At 41.9% G+C, this 12,868-nt stretch overlaps 1 protein-coding gene across 10 annotated transcripts in view; it reads right to left on the reverse strand.

Moving 5' to 3' along the window:
• ST18 (ST18 C2H2C-type zinc finger transcription factor) overlaps positions 1-12,868 on the reverse strand; it is a 208,184-nt gene that overhangs the window by 73,020 nt on the left and 122,296 nt on the right. For all 10 annotated transcript variants that reach the window (XR_014222176.1, XM_082233751.1, XM_082233752.1 and 7 more), the window contains 2 exons: positions 8,271-8,325; positions 4,505-4,535 (listed from right to left, as the gene is read on the reverse strand). Coding sequence is in view for 9 of the 10 variants with exons in the window: in XM_082233751.1 (XP_082089877.1) it covers positions 4,505-4,535; positions 8,271-8,325 (86 nt within the window). In the remaining variant the exon portion in view is untranslated. The remainder of the gene's footprint in view (positions 1-4,504; positions 4,536-8,270; positions 8,326-12,868) is intronic.

Genomic DNA, 12,868 nt, shown 5'->3' on the forward strand with positions numbered 1-12,868 from the left:
CTGTTTCACTCTCTATTTGCACTGAACTAAGACTGCATTTATCCAGACTTCACACTTACTTGGTTGGTCTAGGTACTATATATGTGTGGGCATGTGCAAAGCCTTAACAAACCATGACCATATTTTTAAATTAAAAACTCTGAGGTGAGGCCTCAGAGGTACAGACCTCTGAATCTCTGGAAAGAATCCAGAAGGTGGAACCCTGGTCATTTATTTATGAATGGATGGCAACCATAGTTGGAATGGATGGTGACCTACCATTGCAGTAAACCTATGTTCAGTGATACTGAACATAGAACTTCCCCACTTGGAGTTTAATCATGACCCAGCCAACATCCCATGTACAAACCCAATGTGCTCAGTGGATCCCACCACCTCTTACACAATCATATTTGCTCAAGGCAGTGGTACAGCATCAGTGCAGGCAAGTGGCTACCATGTCATGTGTGCCTTAACCTGCATGTCAGAAAATCCTGCAGATCAGAACTCCTGTCTACTAGCAGTAACAGAAAAGGGTGTCATCAAATTGTCACTTTACTAGATAAGGCTATTAGAATTACTAGATGTTATCAAAACTGTATCCCTGGCTTTTAGATATAGCTAATTAAGGAAAGATTTAAAAGATGGACAAGAAAGAAACAAGGGAGGATCCCAAAAGACTGCAGGCCTATAAAGTTTATTACAGTAATGGTTTAAATTTATAACTGGTTTAATTAATGATGATATGAATGGTTGACATACAGGATATAGTAATAAGGACAGGTGAATTTTAGCATAAATCCTTTATTAACATCATGAATGGCATGCAATGTAGAGTAGCCTCATTATAAATACCAGTGCTCTGTACTGACATAACTTCAGGGTAAAATACCAAAGTATGTAATTTACCACACTGTTTACTGCTTTAAAATGCCCCCTGTGACAACTCCAAAAATGTGAAAAGCCATTGTGTTGCAGGTCGAGACCCCGAGACCACCCCCTCGTTGATGAATAAGACACAAGGACACGGATATTAGGTTAATGTTATTGGGCAAATTTAGGCTACAACTTTATTGGCTAAAGAATGTGAGCTGTATTGGCTTAGGCATTGGAATTGACCAGACTATATCTGACTCCTGCCTGTCATGCAAGGAGTCCAGTAAGGGTCAACCACCTGTAGGAGGAGCCCCGTTGATGCAAACCGACTCAAGCTCGCCCTGGGTTCCCGACGGGGTCGTGGCATGGCCCTAGCCAGATCCAAACCCCCGGATTCCTTTAACGGAATACCCTTAAGCTTGGAGGGGCAGGTGATGGCCACACCTCCCCTCCCCCATCATAAGATCAACCAATGCTGCAGCAGAAAGCTGAGAAAAGAGTCCGCAGAGTGAAGCCAAGGAACTGTGCGAAGAGATCGAGGAAGCGAGCCAAGAGGAAGCTCTCCGGCTCGCGCCTCAGTTTAAATGGGGCCTGGCCGCACCCCTCCCAGCCAGCAGATTGGCTGGCTGGTGAATGACGTGGCTGGGAACCTCCAGGTGACGCGGGACTTCGTTCCTCATCCCTGTACGGGAGTGGGTGGCCACGTGGTCCACCACAACTCCTCCCCACTGGGAAGTGGAGCAGATTTGCCAAACTGTAATAACCCAGCTCAGAATGTGACATTGTCCAGCTTGTAATGTTCACTTGGGGGGGGGGACTATGTTTCAAGATTCCTTGTGCTTTGAGGGCTGAAGACTGAATTCCTCCAGTGAGACCATACAGGCTGAGGGACACCCCATCATTTCCCCATTGATTATCAGGAGTGTGAAATGGAACTGGGTTTTTTTTGGGGGGACACCTCCAAATCAAGCTAGGAAAGTTCACTCAATGCTACTTGGGGTACTTGTCTGATCTCATAGCCACATTCAACACATCAGCTGCCCACACAGTTGGCACCATTGCTGGAATGCTTTAAGGCAGCGATAACTGCCTCCTCCCAATTCACCTCTCACTAGAGATGGGGGATAAATTTGATTCAGTTGACATTTAAAGACGAACCTACCAAATTAGCATTTTCCAAAGAATACATAAACACAGCCATCCTTGAAATTTGCAGTTCTGTGAACTATGCAATGCTGTTCCACAGTCAAACAATGTGTACAAAAATTCATATACTGGGGTAAAGTGTCCATAAAATTGCACTGATTAGGGAAAACAGCATACTAAAAAACACATTAGAATAGGGAAATTGCTTTACAAAAATGTGTATATTAGACAAAAATATATTTAGGAGAAATTCATAGTAAACAACACTCGTGAATTTGTATGAGGACTTTTTTAAAAAAGCAAACTGATGTGGAAATGTAAGGAGAACTGAGATTAAGATTATAAAAATAATAGAGAGAAATAAAAATTGACAGATCCACTCATATCCACCTCCCACTTCTCAGGTGGCGAATGGGGTTTGGTATTTCATGTTACCAGTTGCTTGGCCCAAATAGGTGGCATTCAAAATAAGCACTTGTCTTTCCCTGAACCACAGCAACATGATCCAGTGGTGAAACCTCCAAAATTAGGCAAGTATCTTGGCTCAGCTCTTGCCAGTGCCTGCTTAAACCATTTTCCTTTAGACAAGCCTATCGAGGTATGTAGATGTTGATGTGTCTGAATATTTTTACTGTTGATTTCAATAATTTTAAAATGTTTTTAATTGTTATTGATAATTTAAATATTTCTTGTAAACTGCTTAGAGGTTTTATTACAAACAAGTGGTAAAGAAATAAATAAAATCATGCACCCATTTCCTAAAACCACCACCTGAGGGGAAGGAGTTCAGTTTTTGTTTCTACCTAACATGCTAATTTTGTATGTACAGAACATTCCCACCCCCCACCCCATAGGGAATTTTGAATCATTTAATCCTCCCCAACTACCTACAATCTGAAGTGGTAGAGTTCGGAAAAATATATATCACTCGATTCCACTGAATGGGCAAGCTGGCCTTGTCTCATAACCATGATGGTCCCTCGCATATTAATATGATATAATGCAGATTAATGAAGAATGATACCAGCACGTATTTAATCCCCTGTGCTATGAACCCAGGCACCAGTTGTCTCAGATAAAATATTCCCCCGAAGGGTGATCTATGCCCTAAAGTCTATGGAGTATGGCCAGATGTTCATTCTACTGCTGCAAGACTATTGGCATCCTTCGTCATGACTGATAGTGCTGTTGGCCTGCTGCCTCACTCCTTCTATTTAGTTGATTGTAGAAAGGGTGATAGGCAGCTGCTGCTCTTCACCATGGGATCAGCGTTGTGGGCCTTCATAGGCTTCAATCCTGTCATTACTCACTTGCCATGAATATGTTCATCATTATCATAATACCCTTGTAGAAAGGTGGCTCTACACAAAACACGAATATCCTTACCACAAACAGTATAAGCAAACATTTGAAACAACTTAGTTATTGATAAGAAACCTCTGCAAGGTTTAGCCAATACACTCTGAAATGATGAAATCCTGGTGAGATCTTCACACTTTTCCTGCCCTGCATAGGCATTCATTCCTCTCCTATTTCATGAGGGGAGAACCTGGACACTTATGCTAGTTCCACTGCCTTCCAACACATTACTTGGTTACTTGGTCCCACCACTGTCCACTCATTGGGGGCTCTGATCACAGAGGGAGTCTCCTTGGTAGAACAGGCTTGCTGCGTACTTTGATTTGCAGCAGTGGGGTGGGGTAGGGTGGTACTGGAAAAGCCAATCTGGTGCTCCCACCACCCTGACCTTTCTCCACATTATCCTGGTTTACGGTGGTAATGCTGCTGTAAGTAGTCCAGGTCTGTGGCACTACTCCTTCCCCTCCTACTCCCCCCACTGGAGAGATTTCTCCCCACTAACTTCTGCTGGGCATCTTTAATAATAAAATAACAATAATCAGAAAGAATTTAAAGTGGCAGCCACCAGAAGGGGGGTAGTCCAGCCCATCTGGTTAACAGAACTGGAGTGTGTGTACAGTTTAATGCTCAGTTGCCTACTTACAAAACTGCCTACTTACAATAACAGAGGACAGGTCAAGAAAACATGAGAGGTCAACTTCAAACCCAGCTCAAGACATACACTGAAACTATCTGGGCTAGAACTTGAAGGTTAAATAAATTCCTTCTCCCCCAGCCAGTGCTACCTAAAGCAGAGGCAGATTTAGGGCAGCAAAACCAATTTCCACACACAGAGTACAGGGGTCAAGGGAGAGCCTTCCTGCCTCCTTCTCAAAGTCTTGTAAGCGCTTGCCCAGCTTTGGCAATCTGGAAGGCCACAGATTGACCAACCTGGACCTCTGTGAAGTTTTCCTCATACAAGAACCTCTTGATAGGTTAAAATATTTTTCTTGTGAACCTTAGAAAGCCGAGAGGCACTTAAAAACAACAACAACTTGAATTACTGTGAACACACCATCTGTCCTGGCTATGTTTGTAAGAGATGCAATAAATGTGGGATATAACAGCACTTCTTGTGACAAAGCTGAAGCTTCGTGAATCTTACCTGAGCTCCTGTGCTATCGAATCCACGTGTGCTGTTGGTAAAAGAAGGGAAGACTGCATCAGTTTACATTTAAACTTCTGTGCACCTGCCTATTTCTGATGAGAGATGAGAACCTGGGAGAACACAGGTGACTCTTTATTTCTCCCTAACCACAGGATTATTGCTGCTCATGGCAACTGCTAAAGTTGATGTTCAATTCCCATGGTTACTTATCTGTTAAAAAGCAAAAACCCAAAACAACTCAGCACACAAGGAAGATGATCTTCAGCAGGAAAAAAAAGCCACTGTACCTTTCCTTCTTCTTTTTTAATTGGATGTGCAGTGAGAACATTTTCTTTTCCTAAGTGATAATTTGATTTGGGAATGAGGAAAGCTGGTGTTTACAAATACCTGCCCACACAAGGCTATGCAGCATATTGAAAGAGCCAACAGGTGGTTCTAAAGATTACTCATGTTGCACAGGCAACATCCGTTGTTCCACTTCTGGGGAAATCCTGTTGCTCTATTAAGCCTGTGTGTGCAAGAGAGAGGCATTTTAAGCCCTAAATATGTTTAACTAGCTTGCTAAATGAGAGAGATCACCTTTTAAATGTTTAAAGAAAGTATGGCAGTGCATTAACTCTGATTAGAAACTGCTAAATGAAACCCAGCCAGTTAGTCAGTAGCTCCCTGCAGACTTGATCTAATGGAGGCTCACTACAATGTTCAGATATGCAGCAGTAACTTCATTATGCTGTTGCAATTACTCACTTCATTTGGGGATTGATCCTGATCTCACTGAACTATATAGAAATGCTGTCAGGGGAAGGCAGGGTGGGCTCTTAAAATAATGTCTATCTATCTTTCTATCTATATCTTGCCCTCACCATTTCGGGCTTTTGTTATTGAAAGGCCCGTGGATATTTTTTTTTTATGACAGTGAAGGGAGATTGGGTGATTTAAATCCCTTATTCCCTTGCAGTTGAATATATACAACATCTGAATGCTTTTGGCTGGTGGCAGGAGGAGTAATAGGAGTAAAAGCAACAGATTCAATAATCTCTGAAAAACAGCCATCTGCAAAGCAGCTCTGTGCTAAAACAAATTTTGAACAGTTATGTATTTCAGGAGGAAAGTTTTTGATCCTTCAGGGTGTGTCAAAATCTTGGCTCACCTTTAACTATGATACATTTATTTTGAAACATCTCAGAGATAGATTATTTCAGTTTTGTAATTTAGGAAGATAGCAAGCTATACACTGAATCAGACCACTGGCACATCCAACTCACTATTGTCTATGCTAGAAGCTGCTCCCCAGGGTATCAGACAGAAGTCTTTCCCAGAAACACCTGGAGATCCAGCGACTGATCCTGGGACCTTCTGTTTGCAAAGCATCTGCTCTACCACTGAACTGCAGTTCTTTCCCTATTTGAATAAAGACCTCCAGCTATCCTTTGGTGCAGTGAGTAATCAGCCAATAATTTTTTTTTTAAAAAAAATAGAATTGCTGAATACATTGTATTAGCCACAGAAAATAGCCCAAATTAAGGATCCCATCACTATAACCATCTGCAAGCCACTTTGCTATAAGCAGCTTCTGTGTATCTTGGGTAACATTTAAATGACCCAATCTTGTGAGCAGAATTACAGCTTCCAGCCATGGAGTTGGCACCCCACTAGGTGTGGGGTGCTGAGACCCACATGATCAGCTCCCTCCCAGCAATATGGGTACAATGTGGACACCTCAGTTCACAAGGTTGGGTCATTAAAATCTGACCCCCTCTATGTGACACCCACACATATGTAAGGTCCCACAAATGCAGTAAGGAATGTTTCCCTACACCCCTCCCCCCCATTTACTTATTTTTTACAATATCATGATTGTGATTCACAACCCAACAGTAAGCTAGAAGGAAAGCAGTATGGGCTGAGTTGCTCCAGCTATAGCATGCCTGCCTTCACTGTAGGATTTGGTATAATGGGTAATGAGAAACAAAATTTGTACATGGTAGTTAGGGCTGTATATAAATTAGTACATCATCCACATACAGGTTGTGATCATCCCTTGTGTAAGGATTGCTGTACAGAGTGAAATGAACACTTGCTTTGTGATTATCTATTCATTACTTCCTATGTGGCAAGTGCTTTCCATATAAGAATGTGTGAAGTAGTTCTAAACAGTCTTAAATGGTCAAAGTGTTTCTCTTTGTTTGCCCAAAACGTTATGAGGAGTCATGGCTAGTTGGAATGTGGGCAAATCATAGCATTTAACAGCCCAGCCACCCCTTCTAGAGAAGCACAGACAACTTTACTATAGATATTGTCAGCCTACTGAGATAACTTTTACCTATAGTTACCTTCGTAGGGAATAGTTTCAGCTGCCAGGGCTCCCTTGAAGCTGTTATGGTCCTGTTTTGCCTGCTCTCTGTATAACAATGTTTGCCCCAATGGGACTTTGTCTGCCCTGACCTAACTTGGCCTGATATGACTTGATTTTCCTATCTTGACCTAACCTTGCTTACTTGACCTCCTCTTGCTTACTGTGACCAGACTTGACTTGACCTTCCATGTGACCTTCCATGGAACAAGACAACAATGGGCTGTGCATTGCAGTCTACATAGATCACTGGTTTTAACCTCCTCTGGTCCCCCACATAACTACACAGATAACAAGGATGCCTGTGAGATCAGATCTGGCTCTGCTATCTGAGTAGCTGACTTCCCATTCTCTTCCAGCTCTGTGCTGCTCATAGGGCATTTCCGCAAGTAGTGGTTGAATCATTTTTTGCTACTATTTGCTTAGGATGTACACTTGATTTAAAAATGGACTCATCTATACTGCATTAGCAACATTCATACAGGGCATAAGTAAATAGATACTTCAAAGGCACTTTAGAGAGTCATGTGTAAAAACACCCTTAGGGCATATGTGATTAATTAATTGTACTGGCAAATTAGACTTGTTAGCATTACATCTAGTCATTTAAGTTTAGCTACAACTTCATAAGTAAAATCTGCTTCAACTGGAGGTAAAATATCTCTATTTTATTTTACATATGCCCATTTCCCACTCACAATCAAGGGTCACAAAAAGCATTACCAATTATAATAAAAAGTTATTTTCCTTAAGGGGTTGTATGACTAGTCAATCATGTTTTCCAGATGTTTAGATCATTAAGGGGCCTTTTAATCTCAATATTACATTGCCATCTGTTCTTTACCCAATGAGAGAAAAACCGAAAGTTTAACTTTTTTATCGTACATTTGAACAGATAAATACAAAAACATTAGGGACATTGCAGTGTTTTGGGATAGAAGCAGATCCAACTTTATATTGCTAAGTTTTTTGTTTTTGTTTTCCAACTTGCCAATAGCAGATTTGATTCAACAAGAAGCAGACAAAACAGTAAAATGTATTCCCATGGTTTACCACAGTTTACATATAATTGGAAGAGGATCATTCTCGTTTGGGAGACAATACCTATTAAAATCACCGTCTGCATGTTCAAGGCCATTCTGCATCAACCTATCCAACAGCATTAGTTGGATTTTTAGATTATCTCTGCGAAATGATTGTACATTTGTGAGATTTTCTTTCCATCTCCACTCTCCCACACATCTAAATAACGTTTCACTTCCTAATCTCTGCAGTTTGTGTCCTGGCTTGATTTAAAATGAGCCCTCAGGAAGGTGCAGACTCGCTGATGACACATTTGGGACCATGTGCAGAAATTTACATTTCATGGTGTGATGGGCACTGGGTCGTAGAAGGGGTCTTCTAACTCACCCTTGGTTCCTCTTGAACGTGTGCGTAGCTTTTTATCTTCACCATCTGCATCCATCTGTAACAGTAACAGAAAGTCTATTCACCATTGGAGGCGGTGGTGGGAGAATCGTTAACATGTCTTTACAAAGTTTCTATAGGCCAAGAACTTATTAATCTTGTCACTCAGATAAAATGCCATCTGTGAATAACTTTTAAGCATAGTTCAGAAGATATTTGTAATGGAAAAATATTTAATTAAGCAAATGCTAATTATTCCTTTTGGGCGAGTGCCAATGTCTGCAAGCGATCAAGATTTATGTTCTGATCCCAATGAGGTTAAATAACTGCTGAGGATGGGATCATGAGAACATATGAAGAGCCCTGCTGGATCAGAGTAAAGATCCACTAATTCAGCATCCTTTTTCTCACATGCTTCTGCTGATGCCCTATAGCAACTGATATTTGGTTGCATACTTCCCTGGAAGATGAAGGCTCCAATTAGTTATCAAAGCCAATGAGAAATTTGTCAGTCTAAGAATTTGTCAATCGCCTTTTAAAACCACACAAGCACCACACTGAATAACACTCAATTCAATATATTAATTCTTAGGCATGGGCTCCACAGAGAAGTCTGTCCTGAATCTACTGCCATTCATATTCAGTAACAATAAATACTAGTGTTATGAAAGATGGAGGGGGAATCTCTTTGTTCACTTCCTACATATTGCATACGTATACAAATTGTATGCATCTATCATGGTTTCCTCACTCATCTTCCTTCACAACTAAAAAAATCCAAATGCTTTAGCCTTGCCTCCTATGGAAGATACTCCTACTCCTTGATCATTTTTATTTGAGTTGCCATGGGTTCATACTAGTAATAAAAATGGATTTGGAACATCAACACATTGGTTCAATGGGAGTGCCAAGTGCTTGTAAGCTAGGAATGGCATTACTAGAAATGCAGCATGTTTTTTTCTATGGTCTATGCACAAGGTTCTAACAAAGCATGGAATCTGGTGGAGACATAGCATGAAGTTGGTCAGTGAAGCTATAAATAACTTATTGATGTAACTTCAAAGAGTCATTTTAGCCACCACTTAGGATGGATGAATCGCTCCATTTTGGTTTTTCTGTTTCTAATTTTTCTCATCATAATATAAAGGTAGAGGTAAAGGTACCCCTGCCCATACGGGCCAGTCTTGACAGACTCTAGGGTTGTGCGCTCATCTCACTCTAGAGGCCGGGAGGCAGCGCTGTCCGCAGACACTTCCGGGTCATGTGGCCAGCGTGATGAAGCTGCTCTGGTGAGCCAGAGCCGCACACGGAAACGCCGTTTACCTTCCCGCTAGTAAGCGGTCCCTATTTATCTACTTGCACCCAGGGGTGCTTTCGAACTGCTAGGTTGGCAGGCGCTGGGACCGAGCAACGGGAGCGCACCCCACCGCGGGGATTCAAACCGCCGACCATGCGATCGGCACGTCCTAGGCGCTGAGGTTTTACCCACAGCGCCACCCGCGTACCTCATCATAATATAGTTATCAATAATTCCACATCTCTCTCTGTGTGTGTTCCCATTTCAGTATTTTAGTGAAAATTTCTCCAGATTCACACATTTTTGCAAGAATTCTCCCCCAATATAATGTGATTTTATCTATTATTTTCACTAATACATATGTTATTAGACTCCCCCCCCCCATAGACACATATGCACATATTTGGCAACATATTATTTGGCTAGAGAACTGCATCACAAAATTCAGAAAAGTGTGAATTTTGAAGGATAGATGCTCTTTGTATCCAATTTTGTTGCATGAAGTGCAAATTAGGGAGTTTTGTATTAAAATATATGCCAAACATCTTGAGAACATCCCATATCCAGGCTAAAGTCCCCACAACCCAGAGCAGCTGGCTTCCAGAAATGCCCTTTGCCTCCAAAGATGCCTTGGAGTGTTCAGCTGTTACCTAACTTAACTGTAAGCTTTCCCACACCTCCCTGCCAACTATGTGACTAATGCAACCATGTAACCAAATAAACCCCTAAATACCACTACCTCCAAATCCAGTACAGAGTAGGTGGGGGGGGGGGTGAAACACTGCTTGAACAATGTACAGTCAGGTTAAAAAAATTCCTAGGACTCAGCTACATTTGTAAATATAAAGTGCTTTATATGTGTGCTATACAGTCATACCTCGGGTTAAATATGCTTCAGGTTGAGCGCTTTCGGGTTGCGCTCCATGGTGACACAGAAGTAATAGAATGAGTTACTTCCGGGTTTCGCTGCTCGCGCATGCGCAGACGGTCAAAATGACGCTACGCGCATGCACAGAAGTGGCGAATCGCGACCTGCGCAAATGGGGATCCAGAATGGATCCCGTTTGTATCCAGAGGTACCACTGTATATAATACTGTGACACCAGATGGCGCTGTGGAGTCCCAGCTTTTGCCAATGGGATTTCCCTGCATGAAGTTTACAATGCCTTTAACTGAATTGCTTTTGTGATGTGTGTAGATCCAGCCCTGGACAGCCCTGAAGCAACTGGTGAGCTTATAATGGAACAGAGAGTGGGCTGGTTGCATGCAAGAAAACAGTCATAATTGTATTGTATTATATGAAAATCTTAATTAATCATCATCATCATCATCATCATCATTTATTTCTACCCCGCCCATCTGGCTGGGTTTCCCCAGCCATTCTGAGCGGCTTCCAACAAAAGATTAAAAATACATTAAAACATCAGTCATTAAAAACTTCCCTAAACAGGGCTGCCTTCAGATGTCTTCTAAATGTCATATAGTTGTTTATTTCTTTGAAATCTGATGGGAGAGTGTTTCACAGGGCGGGCGCCACTACCGAGAAGGCCCTCTGCCTGGTTCCTTGTAACTTTGCTTTTTGTAGTGAGGGAACCGCTGGAAGGCCCTCGGAGCTGGACTTCAGTGTCCAGATTAAAAAAGAAAAGAAAACAGCTAAGTAGGACCTTAGGGGACATAGTCACGGAATAGAAAGCCTGTGACCACACGCTAGATACCAGTGTCAATGTGCGTGCATTTGCAGAGAGAGCAGCTTGGTCCCCTCACCCACATCCTGGGCTGGCCACAACAATGCTCCCAGATGCTTTATGCAGCTGGCAGGAACAGAATTGGCTACTCTAGATTAATCTTTTGTTCTAAAGATCCAACTGCAGAAAACAAAGAGCCACAAACAGCTATTTTGCTCCAGATCATAACACAGTTACACAGCCCACTAAGGGATATTTCACATTGTTGAATGACCTCCCATCATATGTCAAGGAGATAAGGAACTACACAACTTTCAGAAGGCATCTGAAGGCAGCCCTATATCAGGAAGTTTTTAATATTTGACCTTTTATTATGTTTTTGTATCTGTTGGAAGTTGCCCAGAATAGCTTGGGCAACCCAGCCAAATTGGCAGGGTATTACTACTACTACTACTACTACTACTACTACTACTACTACTACTATTGTGGTGGCATCACTACCTCTGATTGCTGTGAAGGAGTCTGGGTTTTGGAAAGAAAAAGTTGGGACAGAAAGATAATTGAAAGTTCTTCAATGATCAAGAGCTAAATATGCCAGCCAGATCCTTAGTCTGTCAAGTGGCTGAGCTAATGGACTGGAATGGCTGGTGTATGTTTTTCTCAAAAACCCAGGAAGCAGCTGGATCCTCCTTGAGTGTTCCTAAGGGGAAAGGTGACACCTCTCTCCCTGATTCAGCCAAGGATGATGTAATCTCAATCTCTGCGTGAAGAAAAGAAGCATGTTTTCCTACATTTATATCCTGCCAAGGGAGCCAAGGAAGTATACATTTGGTTCCCAGGCACTGACCAGATCCAGGTCTACCTTATGTCATCAAGCTGGTGTCCGCATGTGCCTTAAGACAAACTGAAACAGGTGGAAAGATAGTTTTGAGCACTAGAAAGCACTTGGAGGGCTGCCTCTTTGGGGATTTGATATGGAGCAATGAATTTCTTCTTTGTAGGATTGCTATGCTTTCTGCTTCCACTCAGCTAGTATATATGTAATAAACTCAATATTTCTACAATTCTACACCATGTTTTTCAGTGATCTCACAAAAACCAAAGTGAGTAGTTTCGCTGTAACTTCTCCCTACAATCTTATATGGAAGGTGTACAACAATATTATGAAGTAGCTACACATGGAACGTGTGCAAAGGAGGATAACCAAGATGATCATGAGTCTGGAAACCAAGTCTTATGAGAAACAGTTGAGGAAGTTGGGTATGTTTAGCCTGGAAAAGAGGAGACTGAGAGGAGATATGATAGCCATCTTCAAATATCTAAAGGGCTGTTACATGCAAGATGGAATGAGCTTGTTTTCTCCTGTCCTGGGGGGTAGGCTTTGAACCAATGCCTTCAAGTTACAAGAAAGATTCTGATTAAACATCAGAAAAAACTTTCAGACAGTAAGAGCTGTTCTACAGTGGAACGGAAGGTGGTGGAATCTCCTTCACTTGATAATAATAAAAAACTTTTATTTGTATCCCGCCCTCCCTGGCCGAAACCGGGCTCAGGGCAGCTTGAGGTTTTTAAACAGAGATGGCGTTCTTTAGCTGAGATTCCTGCATTGCAGGAGGTTG

Source organism: Podarcis vaucheri (genome assembly GCF_965113315.1).
Source record: "Podarcis vaucheri genome assembly, chromosome: 8".
NCBI lineage: Eukaryota > Metazoa > Chordata > Lepidosauria > Squamata > Lacertidae > Podarcis > Podarcis vaucheri.